Raw genomic sequence first — 17,485 nt, forward strand, 5'->3', positions numbered from 1 at the left:
CACTAGCTATAACCCCCGGGGTAATGGGCAAGTGGAAAGGGAGAATGCTACTGTTTGGAAGGCTGTCACGTTAGCCTTAAAGTCAAAAGGCCTTCCGACCTCCCGCTGGCAGGAAGTCCTCCCAGACGTGCTCCACTCCATAAGGTCTCTGTTATGTACTGCCACTAACGCTGCCCCTCACGAGAAGATGTTAGTTTTCCCCCGGAAATCCACCTCGGGCATATCTCTACCCGCGTGGCTGACGTCTCCGGGGACAGCACTATTGCGGAAGCACGTGAGAGGCCATAAAACGGACCCCCTTGTGGAAAAGGTACAGCTTCTCCATGCAAACCCTCAGTACGCCTATATCGAATACTCCGACGGGCGAGAGGGCACTGTTTCCATAAAAGACCTCGCTCCCTCGGGGAGCGGAGAGAACGATGGGAGACTACCCGATGAAGACCTACACTACAAAGAGACAGGACGCCCAGAGGTATCAATACCCAACTTTAACCTGGAGGACACTGCAGATAACCTTGAAGACACTGCGGAGGCCCGGACAGCGGAGGAACCAGAATCCACTCCCCTAGAGGCACCCCAACCGGCTTTGCGCCGAACCCCGAGAACTGCAAAACCTTCTGACAGACTCACTTATACCAACTTTTTCCTACCTTTCACCGTTTTTCCAGGCCTGTAAGCCTGGGCCTCTGTTGCCCAGCCACGCCCGAGCTAGGCACCACCCGTCACGCTCAACAAGCGGCTCGCGATCGCCGCCATCTTTGTGAAGGCTGGAGGGGGCGGACCTGAGCCGAGCGTTGCCACCGCCGCCATCTTAGTAAAGGCGGGTGGGGCAGGAGTCAGCGCGCGCGACTTGAGTCCGGCCCGGCCTCACGCGGTAGGTTGCGCGGCGGCATCTCTCTGCTCTTGAAGCCTGCTCGGGTGGGGGGCGGGGCGGGGCTCGTGGGATCCGGGGGGGGGGGGGGGGGGGGGGGGGGGGAAAGAGAGCCTCGGGAGATGGGGGGGGCGGGGCTCGGGAGATCGGGCCTCGGGAGACCGGCACTCGGGAGGCCGGGACATCGGGGGGGTGGCGGGGGGCTCGGCTCGGGGACTCCCCCCTCCTTCCCCCTTGCCGGCAGAGGGGAGAGGGTCTGCTGGCTCCCCCCTCCCTTTCTCCCCCCCATCCCCCTCCCCTCTTCCCCTCCTCCACCCCCCCTCCCCTTCCCCCCTCCCTCCTCCTCCTCCCCTTCTTCCCCCCCTCCCTCCTCCTCCCCTTCTTCCCCTCCTCCTCCTCCCCTTCTTCCCCCCCTCCCTCCTCCCCTTCTTCCCCCCTCCCTCCTCCCCTTCTTCCCCCCTCCCTCCTCCCCTTCTTCCCCCCTCCCTCCTCCCCTTCTTCCCCCCCTCCCTCCTCCTCCTCCCCTTCTTCCCCCCCTCCCTCCTCCTCCTCCCCTTCTTCCCCCCCTCCCTCCTCCTCCTCCCCTTCTTCCCCCCTCCCTCCTCCTCCTCCCCTTCTTCCCCCCCTCCCTCCTCCTCCTCCCCTTCTTCCCCCCTCCCTCCTCCTCCTCCCCCTCCTCCCCTTCTTCCCCCCTCCCTCCTCCTCCCCTTCTTTCCCCCCCTCCCTCCTCCTCCCCTTCTTCCCCCCCCTCCCTCCTCCTCCCCTTCTTCCCCCCCTCCCTCCTCCTCCCCTTCTTCCCCCCCCAACCTCCTCCCCTTCTTCCCCCCCTCCCCTTCTTCCCCCCCCACTCTTCCCCCCCTCCCCTTCTTCCCCCCTCCCTCTTCCCCCCCCTTCTTCCCCCCCTCCCCCTCCTCCCCTTCTTCCCCCCTCCCTCCTCCTCCTCCCCTTCTTCCCCCCTCCCTCCTCCTCCTCCCCTTCTTCCCCCCTCCCCTTCTTCCCCATTTCTTCTCCCCCCCTCCCTTCCCTTCCCCCCTTCCCCTCTTCCCTCCCCCCTCCCCCTCCCCCTCCCTTCCCCCCTTCCCCCCAGTCGCTCTCTCTCTTCCCCCCGTCGCTCTCTCTCTTCCCCCCAGTCGCTCTCTCTTCCCCCCCAGTCGCTCTCTCTCTTCCCCCCCAGTCGCTCTCTCTCTTCCCCCCCAGTCGCTCTCTCTCTTCCTCCCAGTCGCTCTCTCTTCCTCCCAGTCGCTCTCTCTCTTCCCCCCCAGTCGCTCTCTCTCTTCCCCCCAGTCGCACTCTCTCTTCCCCCCAGTCGCTCGCTCTCTCTTCCAACAACAACATGCCCTCAAAAATCCCTCGGCACCGCCGGGCACTTCAGCTAGTGAGATCTACAAAATATTAACTGTTACGAGTGACGCATACTTCTTGCAGGAATTGATTGTGGTTAAGTCTGTGCATGCAATACCCACACTTATACCAATAGTCCCAATGGCCATTTTCACTCAGGCTCTATAAGCAGTGAGACTGTACCCTGTGCTTTCGTCCTCGAGTCGTGAAATCTTGTCCCGCCAGGCATAAAGCAGTCTGAATGCGGTTAGCTGCTGCGTGTTCAGTTGCTTTTTCTGCTTTCTGTGCAGCTCCAGGTAGGATTCTTCTGTAAAAATTGGCTTGTAGTATTTCTGCATCAAACAAAAGGTAACAGAAATACCATTTTACATCCTGTTTATCAAACAGGAGATTCCAAAACGGAACACATGGAACAATATACAGCCTAGGTACCCAAATACACAGGTGTGTAACTGTTTGCAGTAATTGGGAATATCGTTGGAGACTCTTTTTGGTCAGAGTTTTAAGTGCAAGACTCCCTTTTATTTTAAGGAAGTTGTAGTTTTATATAATGTAAATGCTTCAGGTGTAACAAAATACTTGCTTAGTTTAATTCACTACTCCCTATCCTTAGTCCAGGATAAGTTCAAATGATCAAAATCCAAGGTTTGCCCTACAAGACCGTAGTCCTGCAGGAGCTGGGGTAGTGGTTCTGTGCTCTGGAGCACCAGTGTGTTATGACATGGAGAAGTGGGCTAGGGTTTACACACGCCAATTATCAAACTGAGGCACTGATATCAACCATGTCCATCTCCACAGATGCTGCCTGACCTGCCGAGTATTTCCAGCATTTGCTGTTTTTATGTCCATCATGGGAGGGAGGAAAAGCAGATTGCTGTTAAGACGTGCGTGGACCTTGGACTTTGACAGGACTGTGCTTGCCTGCGCTGCCCCTAAAAGGTGAAACAAATTGCCAGCACTCACTACAGCAGCTCACACGAGGAATAGCCACACGGGATATTTACCAGAGGATTACCTTTACAATTGACTGTACCCCATTATAAATGCCTCCCATCAGCATACAAGGAGAATGGAGCAGAGCAGTTCTCAATGGTGAAATACGTAACAATCACCACTAACCTAAAACAAAAGATATGTTCAGCAAGTGTGTGGGGATGTCAGTCCCTCCCAGGATTACAAGTGCGGCAGCTGGGGCAGTGACATCCGTCCACCATTTAAACCCTTTGCATGGCAGAGACAGAGTGAATTCAGAACAAATGAACCCAAATGATATGGGACTGGTTCTATTCAAAACTCACTCAGGCTGACAGGTCAACTGCAGTCAGGAAAACTACACATAAAATCGCCGAATGTATTACTGGGCTAGGATAGCAACGTGTGCAAAGCAAAATGGGATATAAATGGCTCCAACATAAATTCAGAATGGTTATATTAGCTTGGTGCAAATTCATACTGGAGAAAGTTGGAAGGCTGTGAACCTGTCCCCAATCTGGGATACAGGAAACTTTCGATTAACCGGCCCCTAAATAACCAGAACGCTCTATCCACCGGCAAAATTCAGGAGTCGGTTCAGATAACTTTTACTTTTTTTACTCCATTTGTTGCTGTGCAAGGGTGTAGCTGAAGCTGTTGCTAAGCTACAGAGACGCTTGCAACTTGTGCCGATTGTTTTGAAGCTGTTCAACAGGGTTTGTTGCTTTATACGGAGCTCTGAGCTCCATATCTTTTACTATAGCGTTCGGTTATCCGGAATTGTTGATGAACTGGCACCACGTCGGTCCCGTCCGTGCTGGATACCAGAAAGTTTCCTGTACTATGAAACTTAATCCATGAAATAGGGTCTTTAATTTGAGTTAGTTCTTCATGTTTTTTGTAAAGAGGGCTGTGTGCCATAGAATTTCAGGTTAATCGGACCAAACAATTATCTCACCAATAAGTTCATTATATATTTCAACACTGCATCATTTTAAATAAAGAAATCAAATCGGAGAATTAATTCTCCGACGTATATGCTGTCTATTTGTTCTACTTGTGAAATGCACTGAAAATCAATGTTAAAAACATATGCAAGGAATGCCGCACAGTTCCATCACTAGACAGGCTGTGACAGTCAACAAAGCCAAATTCAGATCCCTGTCCTCAGTGATAGTTATGCTGAGCGTCTTGTTGCATAACTTGCATAAACACTTAATAACACTCTCAGGAATGTCTCAAAGTGCTTCATTTACAATGAATTACTTTGAAGTGCAGTGACTGTTGCTATGTAGGCATATGATGCAGCCATTTTGCAAACAGCGATTTATACTCCCAATATTTTTTATTTTTACTTCAGATTTTCTTCACTTGCTGTGTTTTTTTAAATTACAACAAGGAACACCCCTGTTATTAGGCGACAAGTTGGAACCTACCTTGAGACAGATATCCTTGCTCTTCTGCCACACCAGCTGAACGAGATTCGCCTGTTCATTCCCCTGCTCCCATAATTGATACCTCATCTTGTCATAAATGTACAGCAAATAGTGAGTGTCTTCTTGGGCGTAATGTAGCATCTCATCAGGCAGCGGTCTGTAAATGGAGAAGTACAAAGCTGTAAAACAAAAACAAACATCTCTAAGCACCCCGCTGGCTAAGTGGGCTGATGTGCTTTGTACTGAGCCACACAGATCAGGAAGGTCCCACGTTCGATCGCTGCTCTGTGCTGAATCAGCAAACCTCACCAAGAATAGCAACGGGGCAAATGAGGGGGTGCAACAGCGTGCTCAAGCTGGGGTGGGGGGGCGGGGAAGAGGGCAGAAAAAATAAGGTAATTGGCCTGGCCTCCCACTCCTGATGGCAATCCAGGAATCTCGACTGGAAGAGTTCACGTGTGGGCTTCAGGTGAGATCTCATATAAAGTAACTAGACATACTTAAGCAAAACATCAGTCCTCCAAACAGATGTCAAACTAAATTAATATAATCAGACTGTAGAAATTAGTTGAAGAAAAATGTTAATAGTTAATTCCATTAAAATATACATAGCTACGGGGAAAACCTGGAAAAATACATGCACATAACTACAAAAAATCCTAGTTTTTGATCGATGAATACTGGAGTTATTCCTATGTATTCAGTTAACTGATGCTAGCTAGTTCAGCAGGAGGGGCACCGGAACCCACCACCAAAGTGTCCCTGTAGTAGCACAAGCAGAAATCCGCCAGAGTCTCTTCCTGGAAAGTGTCAGCATACGGGCGTTGGGTGTGGACAGGAATGGGTTCAGCTGCGATGCTCCCAAAATGATCAAAATAGTGTGGCAACACTCACAGCCTAGGGTCAAACATAATCAGCTGCACTGAAGGGAACACAGTGTCCCTGATATACTTCAACACAGGAGAGGGAGAAAATTAGGGGGGGGGGGAAGGAGAAATAATAAGATTAATATCAGAAGCTCAATGCTGCAGTGCTATTTATTGGACTGCAAAGGGATTGGAGTGACAGCGGTGAGGTAACTGGATCCACACCTCCTCTGACCAAGACACACATGACTGGGAAGAAACAAGCTAAATTGATTTTGTTCAATTCTGAGCCTTTGATATGGCTTCTTTCCAATTCATACATTATTCTTCCATCAGTTCTTTTAATTCACTGATCCTTCACTCCCACATATCCCATGTTCTTTTCAGGATCATTCCTCTTGCAGTACCAGCTCAATCTCTTCCACCTACAGTACTGTCTCATTCTTTTCAGGCTTCTGATATCTATGATGCACACAAACTTAGAACGTTGAAAAGGCATACTAACAGCAACAGAATTAGTGAATAACATCGTGTTTCCAACTAAACATTTCTGTTACAATGCCTCTTGCATTTTTGCTGTGTTATTCTGATCAGCACTGTACGTAGAGTTTGCATCAATAAATCACTGGAAGAAATTGTGCTGGAAACAGTGAAATTATTGATGACCACAAAACGTTTTATACACTGCAATGTTTGGCATAGCTTAAGAAGATGTACATACAGCATCACATCAGACATTTTATTGTAGAACACAACTACTAATGCTCCAGTCAATTCCACGTGTGACTATCTTTAAATCTAAAGATTATTTTACGTTACCGCAACTTGGCCCGCAGATTTTCCGAAGAGGGTGTGTATGAAATCTCTTACCGTAGCCTCCAGTCGGCTAGCTGGTATCGTTTATCAGCCTGCACATCACAGTATTGTTTCAACAGGTGATCCAAAGAATGTCGGCCCAGGTTAAGAGTGCGCGCGGCTTGATGTGTGTCAAACATGTTGACGACATACAGTCCAAGATCTCTCTGCAACCATTCGATGTCCGAGTCTGCGCCATGGAAAACCTACACAAAGAGAGGGGTAACACTTCAACAAGCAGCCTCCAGCCATACAGCAGAGTGCCTCCTGAGCCATCTGCAGTTTTCCCACAAAATATTTTGGGAGGGAAATTCTGTCCGACAAGAAAGTGGCAAGAGTGCAAGGTGGGATTTTACATTGACTTTTTCCAATGAAATTACCATCAGGAGGAATTTCACCGGGCAGCTTTAGCATCAACACATCTTTGAACAATCAAGCAATGCAAGGAATAACTACAGGTAGACTATCCTTTATCCGAACTTCCGAAAACCTCTAAAAACCGAAAGTTTTTTCGTTCAGCGTAAGTCGTGCGCATGACATGACCAGAGTGGCGCACGACTTACGCTGAGCAGGGCAGAGGGTCACAGAGTTCCCTCCTGGGTAGGAGATTGCAGGCCGAGCCGGGCAGTGTGAAGGAGGTACCGGGAGAGCGAACCCAACAATACAGCGACCCGTCCGATAGCTGCAGCGGCCCGTCCGATATTCTTTTCTCCCACCCCACCCGACCCGACCCGAACCGCGGCCCGTCCGATATTCTTTTCTCCCCCCCCCCCCCGACCCGACCCCCGACCTGATTTGCGGGCCAGCTTAGTAGGAGTCAGCCGATATCCAGCTTTCCAGAGAAGCAGGAAGGGGAATGAGATGCGGAACAGTCGCAAGAGGTAGCCTGAACTTTTAAAATTTATATTAAATACAAATTTCCCAGTCTTATAATAATACCTTCTGAAATCCGAAAAATTCCGAAAACCGAAACTCAGCTGGTCCCAAGGCTTTTGGATAAGGGATAGTGTACCTGTATTAACCTTTCTGTCCACTTTTTAAAATGTTCCATTAAAGATGACCTAAATGGGGGGATGTGGCATGGAGGGATGGAGGTAGTATCTGGAGTCTGATAACTAAGATCAGTAACTCAGTAGGTAAGTAACTCAGTCGATACCTTGGTGATTCAGCAATCAGAGTTTTATCGACAGAGCGTGTTAATTCAGTTCCCTAATATGACCCATCTCAGTAGCCCAGTCCACTAATAAGATCACTAGCAAATCAACAGGACAGACATCAAAGTGATTTAAGCATCTACAATCTACTCCTGATAATACAGTATTTTCTGCATCAAAAAAAATGAATTAAGCAAAATAAATGACAGTTATAAATAATGAATTATCGTAAATTTTGAATGAAGCAACCTTAAATTAAGAGTAGACTGTACAAAATCATCAGTGAAATCTCTGCACCTCCAAGCTGTCAGGTCAAGGGTAGTTTAGTTTCTTTTGGACACCATATATTTCTACCTGGTATAATTTTTTCCCTTGAATACTCCTCTTAAACTGTCTTTCCCAACTCATTACAGGCTGCTGGGCACGGCATCAGCGGTAACCTCACTCCATTGTCTCTCACTCAATCTCACTGATAATCTGGAAATACTCAGCAGGTCAGGCAGCATCTGTGGAGAGAGAAACAGAGTTAACGCTTCAGGTCGATAACCCTTCGTTAACTCTGCCTGACCTGCTGAGTATTTCCAGCATTTTGTTTTTATTTCAGATTTCCAGCATCCGCAGTATTTTGCTTTTGTGTCATTGGTAATCTGGCCTGAAATCTACTAAAGAGCAACTAAATTTGATGTGGTTAAAAATGTATTAACCACACCATGTGCCAATAAGATACAGGCCAGAAACCATATGCAAAATAAGCCACTCATGGTGTGGCAATGTTAAGTCTCATACCACTGGGTATTTTTTTTTTTTTAAATTCGTTCATGGGATGTGGGCGTCGCTGGCAAGGCCAGCATTTATTGCCCATCCCTAGATGCCCTTGAGAAGGTGGTGGTGAGCCGCCTTCTTGAACCGCTGCAGTCTGTGTGGTGAAGGTACTCCCACAGTGCTGTTAAGGAGGAAGTTCCAGGATTTTGACCACCCATTTCTGACATGAAAGAACATAACATATGAATTAGGAGCAGGAGTAGGTCATACGGCGCCTGAAGCCTGCTCCGACATTCAATAAGATCATGGCTGATCTTCGACCTCAACTCCACTTTCCTGCCCGATCTCCATATCCCTTGATTCAAGTCCAAAAATCTCTCTCTCAACCTTGAATATACTCAATTACTGAGCATCCACAGCCCTCTGTAGTGGAGAATTCCAAAGATTCACAACCCTCCGAGTGAAGAAATTCCTCCTCATCTCAGTCTTAAATGGCTGACCCCTTATCCTGAGACTATGACCCCCTAGTTCTAGATTCGCCAACCAGGGGAAACAACCTCTCAACACCTACCCTGTCAATCCCCCTCAGAATCTTAAATGTTTCAATGAGATCACCTCTCATTCTTCTAAACTCCAGAGAGTATAGGCCGAATCTACTCAATCTCTCCTCATAGGACAACTCTTTCATCCCAGGAATCAATCTAGTGAACCTTCGTGCACCGCCTCTAAGGCAAGTATATCCTTCCTCAGATAAGGAGACCAAAACTGTGACACCTACAACAAAGTGAATAACCTCACATTCCCATGTATCCTCTATATAATGGTCTGGTTTATAATGGAGATTTCTGTCATTGTTCATAAATCACTAATACTGACACCTAGAACAAACATGCCTCTATTAACAGGCTAATTACTGCCTGGAGCTGTTGTACCAAGCAACCAGTTAAGTGTCTTCTGACTATCAGTGTCTTATGACGATCATATACCATACTCATCTGTTAATAATGACAAAATGTACCCGTGCCAGACTGTACAAAGCTTTGTGCAGAGTAACGACTGCAGGGGGTGGGATTGAGACTGTGGTCGCATTGATTGTAAATTAGAAGCCGCACAATACAGTTACTATTCTTACAAAAATCCGAGAGACATTTTAAAGGATCTCCAGCATACCTAACCTATCATTTCTAAACCTGCCGGTCAGTGTTCAACAAAAGAAAATTAACATTTTCCAGCTGAGTGGGCAAAATGAAGAGTGGGTTTAAAAACGTGCCTGCTCTATGATTAAAAAAGGAAAATGGTGGAAATATAAAGCTGCCTGGCGAAGTGTAAAGGACAATGGTACATTACCAGCATCTGAACTGGCATGGTCAGGAACGGGGCTGCCCCTTTATAGAGCTGGCCAAAACAAGGCGGCAGAACAAATGGGGGCCAGGAGTCCAAAATATGCCATTTACTTTTACACAAAAAAGGGCAGCAAGTGAGTTGAACATCTCATTAATAGATTATAAAATGCTCTGAAGAGATAAAGTGCTGTATACTACAAAGCAGTCACCGCAGTCAGGCATTGGAAACATATAGTGGCAAGCCATGGCTTGTGTGTAAGAACATAAGAAATAGGAGCAGGAGTAGGCCATTCGGCCCCTCGAGCCTGCTTCGCCATTCAATGAGATCATGGCTGATCTGATCTTGGCCTCAACTTCACTTTCCTGCCTGTTCCCCATGACCCTCCGCTCCCCTGTAGCTCAAATGTCTGTCAATCTCCGCCTTGAATATATTCACTGACTCCGCCTCCACAGCTCTCTGGTGTAGAGAATTCCACAGATTCACGACCCTCTGAGAGAAGAAATTCCTCCTCATCTCCGTTTTAAATGGGCGACCCCTTATTCTGAGACTGTGCCCCCTCGTTCTAGATTCCCCAACGAGGGGAAACATCCTCTCAGCATCCACCCTGTCAAACCCCCTCAGAATCTTATATGTTTCAATAAGATCACCTCTCATTCTTCTAAATTCCAAAGAGTATAGGCCCAACCTGCTCAACCTTTCCTCATAAGACAACTCTTTCATCTCAGGAATCAACCTAGTGAACCTTCGCTGAACACCCTCCAATGCAAGTACAGGAAACTTTGTGCTATCCGGCACCGACGGGACCGAGCTGTTGCCATTCGCTCAAAACTGCCGGACAAACCAGCGCTAATGTTGAAACATACTGTGATTTTGAGCTCCATATCTAGCAACAAACCCTACAGCTTCTAAACAGTTGGCCGTACCTTGCAAGCGTCTCTGTAGCTTAGCAACAGCTTCAGCGAGACCTTGCAGAGCTTGACTGTTGAGAAAAAAAGCAACGAAAAGAACAAAAACCTAACGAAATGGCTCCTGATTTTTGCCGGTGGCTCGAGCATTCCGGACAGTTAACCTCCGGATAAACCAGTTTCCTGCATATCCCTCCTTAAATAAGGTGACCAAAACTGTACGCAATACTCCAGGTGCGGTCTCACCAACGCCCTGTACAGTTGTAGCAAGACTTCCCTACTTTTATACTCCATCCCCCTTGCAATAAAGGCCAACATTCCATATGCCTTCCTAATTACTTGCTGAACCTGCATGCTAACTTTTTGCGTTTCATGTACGAGGACCCCCAGATCCTTCTTTACCGAGCATTCTTTAGTCTTTCTCCATTTAAATAATATTTTGCTTTTCTATTCTTCCTACCAAAGTGGATAACCTCACATTTTCCCACATTATACTTCATCTGCCAAATGTTTGCCCACTCACTTAACCTATCTCTATCCCTTTGCAGACGCTTTGTGTCCTCCTCACAACTTGCTTTCCCACCTATCTTTGTATCGTTAGCAAATTTGGCTACAGTACACTCGGTCGCTTCATCCAAGTCATTAATATCGATTGTAAATAGTTGAGGCCCCAGCACTGATCCCTGTGGCACTCTGCTAGCTACAGTTTGCCAACCTGAAAATTACCCATTTATCCCGACTCTCTGTTTTCTGTTAGTTAGCCAATCCTCTATCCATGCTACAGGAAATTTTGTGCTATCCGGCACCGACGGGACCGAGCTGTTGCCGTCCCATCAAAACTGCCGGACAAACCAGCGTAACGTTAAAACATACGGAGCTTCTCAGCTCCGTATCTAGCAACAAAGCCTGTTGCTTAGCAACAGCTTCTAAACAGTCGGCGCAGCTTTGCAAGCGTCTCTGTAGCTAAGCAACAGCTTCAGCCAGACGCTTGCAGAGCCTGACTGAAAAAAAAAGCAACCAGAAGTAAAAAAAACTTATAGGAAACGGCTCCTGAATTTTGCCGGTAGATAGAGCTTTCCGGACATTTAACCTCCGGATAAACCAAAGTTTCCTGTAATATATTACCCCCAACACCATGAGCCCTTATCTTGTGCAGAAACCTTTTATGTGGCACCTTATCGAATGCCTTTTGGAAATACAAATACACATCTAATGGTTCCCCTTGATCCACCCTGCTCGTTACATCCTCAAAGAACTCTAATAAATTTGTCAAATGCGATTTCCCTTTCATAAAAACATGACTCTGCTTGATTGTATTATGATTTTCTAAATGTCCTGCTACTACTCCCTTAATATTGGATTCCAGCATTTCCCCAATGACAGATGTTAGGCTAACCGGCCTATAGTTTCCTGCTTTCTGTCTCCCTCCTTTCTTGAATAGATCCTTTAATTAAATAATCATATTAAACGGGTTTTTACCCACTGGATAATGTGTGATGTTTTACAGTGATTCAAGCAGGATCTGCAACCTATCAGTCCTTATGGGAACAGGTCTAGTGCTGCCACGGCAACCTGCCTGGATTCCAATGTTCTGGAATGCAGCTCAATTTAGATATATAACATACAACAACAAGGACTCGCATTTACTTAGCGCCTTTTGGGACGTCCAAGGTTGTGAAAGGCGCTAGATAAATGCAAGTCTTTCTTTAACATAGAAAAACGTCCCAAGGCACTTCACAGAGGCGTAAGAGGAAAAAAAGGTTCCTTCAAACATGGACAATGCAAAGAGTTGACAAATACAAAGTATTCATGACTGTCAGACAGCCTTTGGGAAGATTTTGGAGTTCAAGCAATGAGTTTTCTGAACCGGTTGCTGGTTAACTCATCATTACAGCTACTGACCTGAACTGAATGCCACAAAAACAGACATGCACCTGTTGTTTCTTCCCCTTTTGCGTCTCCCCACTTTGTGAACAAGGTTTCAGTTTTACGCTACCAGATTCCTGCTAGTCTTTAAAAAATGGAGGAATGACACCATAATCAGCAATCTTACCGTCAGCTTTCTGAAAAACTGCAGCAGAATGTTCCAATGTCTTTACAGAGGGTGCAGTGGACACCAAGCAGGAAGTAGGAGAGAAAAGTTAGGGGAGATGACCAAGGCATGGTCAACGAGGTTAAATTTTGAACAGGCTTTTGGGGAAGTAGCGAACAAGTAAAGCCAAAGAGGTTTAAGGCAAAAGTTTCGGAGTGCAGAGGCATGTTGGCTGGATGAGGGAGTGTGACTGGAGGGAAGATGCATATACCCAGTCAGAGTAGAGTGGAGCTGAATTTACTGAGCTGACCTTAACAATGGAGGGATCAGTGAAGACTTCATTGAGAATGTACATTTCGCTGCGCAGTTCGAGTGTATCGATGACAAAATCCTCTTCCCTTGTTGATATCTGCATTAAACAGGTTAATCCCAGGAAACTCCGGTACGAATGGTGCTGGTGGAAAAAAATTAACCATACATTACAAACTGGCTTTACCTCATAGTACCAACGCTAAATTAATGCAGACCAGTTTGGATATATAAAACTGTCAGTTGGAATGATCCAATAAAACTCACGCACTCGCTGTCCTTCATTATTACTGGACTGGACAAGTGTTTTAAACTGTAAATATTTCAAACGCACTGAAGGATAACAGCTGTGACTTTAAAACTGGTTTCCAATTCTTTGGAGGCATAAAAGTTGTAGATTTAAGGAAATACACAGTCTTAAATCTCATGGGCGATCATAGGCAGTGAGGGTTGACAGGTTATTATGCTGTAGGGGATGCCCCAGTGGAGAACGATCCTATCCTCACTCAGCACCAATACGACATAGTGACGGGCACTTTATGTGCACTTTACAGGAGGAAAGGGAATGGTCACTGACTAATGATTCATTGTGGCAACCTGGCAGATTTTTTCCTGCCTCAGTCCAGGGCCACCTAGGTCAATGGTAGCACTTTTACTGCCATCGAGCTGATATTAAATTAACTCAGATTAAGTTAACATTGCAGATCTAACCTGCCTGGTCTGTAAAGATCAGTACCACACCACCCAGTGCATTTGCCCATCAGGTGTGTGCTTTCAATGGAGCACAAACAGACCGCTGTTTAGCTGATAAAAAACATTTTCTCTTTCCCAACAGCAGAGAGTTTCTGTAACACTGCAGCAGACATTTTCGAAGTTTCGAAAGCAAAATGGCTACATTTTTGACTCTTCAGTCCTTCTTACTCCAGATGTTTCGACTTACATATTTTAGACTACTCTCCTAGGGGAGTCTTGGCTTGCTACAGCCTCGAGAGTATCTTCACTGGCTCTGATAGCTAGCTAGGTTTTGATAGTGTGCCTAGAATAATGAACTGAAAACCTTTCCTTCGCTACCAAATCTATCCTTTGCCTCCACAGGAATCGGCAAGCGTCTTCTGAGAGCATCAGATAATCACAACCCAGTCAGAGTAGAGTAACTGCCCAAATGAACGTAATAAACACTAGATGAACAAATACATCACAGTAATATAGTGTACATATTTACAGTAGATGTTAGATTGTACTAACTCCTCAAAACAAGGAGAATAGTAAATGGTTTGCTAAATAGATTATAATTAACTTTTATACGTGTATATAATCTCACCAACTAAGGGAGTTGCCTGGTCTAACACTCGGAAGTTCCAGCCTGGCTCACCAATTTCAACAGCCCCAGCTACTTAAATACCCCCAGCGCTGGGCCTTCATGAATTTGAATAACTATCAGTGAAATTTAAAAGGAGCTGCCAGTCATGCACACAACTGAACAAATCACACGTTATATTTTTGTTTGAATTGTGTAGCCTGGCTCTTCTCTAAAGCTGTCATCTCAGAGGCAGAAATCAAACAGCAGTCCTTATAATATTGCACCGAGCGAGGCTGGGGACAGAATTCTGAATGCAGCTGGTTTTAAACACCTTATATATTGCGAGTAATATTAAAACCAAGCTAGAAGTAGACAAAAATGCTTGTGACAATGACACAAAGTTGAATTAGAAACCATGGACAAATCTGAAGGAATAATTATTTAATTAAACTGAAAATTGAAATCTCGATTACATTTTCACTGTGATGTCCAAACTCTCTTTCAGAATTTAAAATGAGTAAATAGTAACAGTCTCAAAAGTCCTGAAGATAATGCTACAGGTTTTGACAATTTTAATAAATGTTCATCAGCTCGTTCTTTATTCAGTAAATGGGCTTACCTCCAAATCCACAGCAAATTCTTTACACCTCGAGAGCTTTTCATTCAGTTCCACCAGTTTATCAAAGGTTGTGATTAGCTGAAAGTTAGTCTCGGACAGAGGTTTGTACATCTAGAGGATGAAAGAGCAAACTCAAGTTCAGCATTCACAACATGTTGAAGCTCCAGGACACTTCACTGCACGCTGTTTGAGTTTCCACTGATTTCTGTGTTTACTATTTATTCAGGAAATATTTACGAGGGTATAATATTCCTCTAAGTTCTTCCCAGTTTCAACAGGCCATGCACCTTTTGTGGCTTAGAGGCCTGCATGATGACCTCCTTCCCAGTCAGGCAGTAGGAGGTACGAGAACTATAAAAATGATAATGGCATGCCGTTTAAACTTTTGTTTTCTCCTCTTTTATCTCACCATTTCACAATTGAGAGAGCAGCCTGGCGAGCTGCTCCGAGACCCCTGCCTCTGTCACCTTGCAACCAGTTGCTATCAGGTTTACAAGAATATCCTGGGTGGCTTTGTCTGTCAACTTTCCTCTCTCTCTAGGAAAGGACCCTCCGTGCACCTTCCACTGCTGAATGCAAGCTCCACTTGCATCACCCCCTTCAAACTACCCAAGAGTGTAAAAAGCAGCAGACATTCAGCGCTCAGCTCCCCCACGAATTGTGATCCCCCACACTGCCATCACTGACCTGTGGCTCCGGTTTGACAAGTACAGTCTCTGGTGGCTCGAAGTGATTCAGCTCATACTGATAGGGATGTACAAACCTGCAAAGGAGGAGGAACACAAATTGATTAACTCAGAGGCCTGATGTCCTGGATGAGTGCAGCGCCAACAACACACAAGCTCGGCACCATCTAGGACAAAGCAGCCCGCTTGATTGGCACCCCATCCACCACCTTAAACATTCATTCCCTCCATCACTGGCACACCGTGGCTGCAGTGTGTACCATCGACAAGATGCACTGCAGCAACTCGCCAAGCCTGCTTCAGCAGGACCTCCCAAACCCGCGACCTCTTCCACCTAGAAGGACAAGGGCAGCAGGCGCATAGGAATACCACCACCTCCAAGTTCCCCTCCAACTCACACACCATCCTGACTTGGAAATACATCACCGTTCCTTCAGCCTCGCCAGGTAAAAATCCTGCAACTCCCTCCCTAATAGCAGTGTGGGAGTACCTTCACCACACGGACTGCAGCGGTTCCAGAAGGCGGCTCACCGCCACCTTCTCAAAGGCAATTAGGGATGGGCAATAAATGCTGGCCTTGCCAGCGACGTCCACATCCCAGGAATTAATTTTAAAAAAGTGAGAATAGCAGAAACTTCACTTATTCCCAGTGTGTGGGGGGAGAAAATTAAAAAATTTTTGCTGACCACTTTTCTGCATTTGGTCCATTTTTCTAATCCTTGTCCTATACATGCCAAAGGAGCATTTTTTCTGGCGGACACATATATAGTTTAGAGCTTTCTATTGGTTGATCATTGCCTTTAATCATTTCACCAAGCCATCGAGACGAGGATTGGCTGAACAATGGTAGCGATGGGGGAGAAAGAAAGTGAAATCCTTCAAGTCTGAGACACATGCACTCTCGGAATCTTTCCTCCCAGTACTACTCGGTGTCACAAGGGTGCACTCTGAATCAAGACTCACATGTTCTGCTCATTTTGCTGTGTCCTTTGCTGATGAATGAAGTCAGCCAATGCTGCCGGCACATCGGGATCCTCCGGACGTTCCATTCGACTCCGCCGGTTTACAAGCGCTATCAACCCAGAAACAAGAGTGATTACATGATCTCATTGACAGCATACAGCAAATATATATATTTATATAACGCATTAGGATGTGGTGCTTTGAATTGTGCCCCTGCCACAGTACCGCAATGGCTCTCAAAGTCACAAATAACATCCTTTGTGACTATCACAAAGGTAAACTATCCCTCCTCATCCTTCTTGACTTGTCTGCAGCCTTTGACACGGTTGACCACTCCATCCTTCTCTAACGCCTCTCCACCGTCGTCCAACTGGGTGGGACTGCACTCGCCTGGTTCCATTCTTATCTATCTAATCGTAGCCATTGACTCACCTGCAACGGCTTCTCTTCCTGCTCCTGTATCGTTACCTCTGGTGTCCCCCAAGGATCTATCCTTGGCCCCCTCCTATTTCTCATCTACATATTGCCCCTTGGCGACATCATCCGAAAACACAGCGTCAGTTTTCACATGTACGCTGACAACACCCAGCTCTACCTCACTACCGCTTCTCTCAACCCCTCCACGGTCTCTAAATTGTCAGACTGCTTGTCCGACATCCAGTTCTGGACGAGCAGAAATTTTCTCCAATTAAATATTGGGAAGACCAAAGCCATTGTTTTCGGTCCCTGCCACAAACTCTGTTATCTTGCCACTGACTCCATCCCTCTCCAACATCTGTCTGAGGCTGAATCACACTGTTCACAACCTTGGTGTCATATTTGACCCGGAAATGAGCTTCCGACCACATATCGGCAGCATAACTAAGACCGCCTATTTTCAACTCTGTAACATCAGCCATCTCCGCCCCTGCCTCAGCTCATCCGCTGCTGAAACCCTCATCCATGCCTTTGTTACCTCTAGACTTGACTATTCCAATGCACTCCTGGCTGGCTTCCCACATTCCACCCTACGTAAACTTGAGGTCATCCAAAACTCAGCTGCCCGTGTCCTAACTCGCACCAAGTCCCGT

At 46.5% G+C, this 17,485-nt stretch overlaps 1 protein-coding gene across 1 annotated transcript in view; it reads right to left on the reverse strand.

Moving 5' to 3' along the window:
• Positions 1-17,485, reverse strand: part of exosc10 (exosome component 10) — an 88,565-nt gene that overhangs the window by 47,324 nt on the left and 23,756 nt on the right. Inside the window, exons 6-12 of the mRNA XM_085966852.1 lie at positions 16,416-16,524; positions 15,454-15,529; positions 14,767-14,877; positions 12,849-12,992; positions 6,357-6,547; positions 4,621-4,777; positions 2,396-2,544 (exon numbers count right to left, since the gene is read on the reverse strand). Of these exons, the coding sequence (XP_085822978.1) occupies positions 2,396-2,544; positions 4,621-4,777; positions 6,357-6,547; positions 12,849-12,992; positions 14,767-14,877; positions 15,454-15,529; positions 16,416-16,524 (937 nt within the window). The remainder of the gene's footprint in view (positions 1-2,395; positions 2,545-4,620; positions 4,778-6,356; positions 6,548-12,848; positions 12,993-14,766; positions 14,878-15,453; positions 15,530-16,415; positions 16,525-17,485) is intronic.

This window comes from Somniosus microcephalus, chromosome 25 (genome assembly GCF_052327205.1).
Source record: "Somniosus microcephalus isolate GS21.2 chromosome 25, FLI_Smic_1.0, whole genome shotgun sequence".
Taxonomy (NCBI): Eukaryota; Metazoa; Chordata; class Chondrichthyes; order Squaliformes; family Somniosidae; genus Somniosus; species Somniosus microcephalus.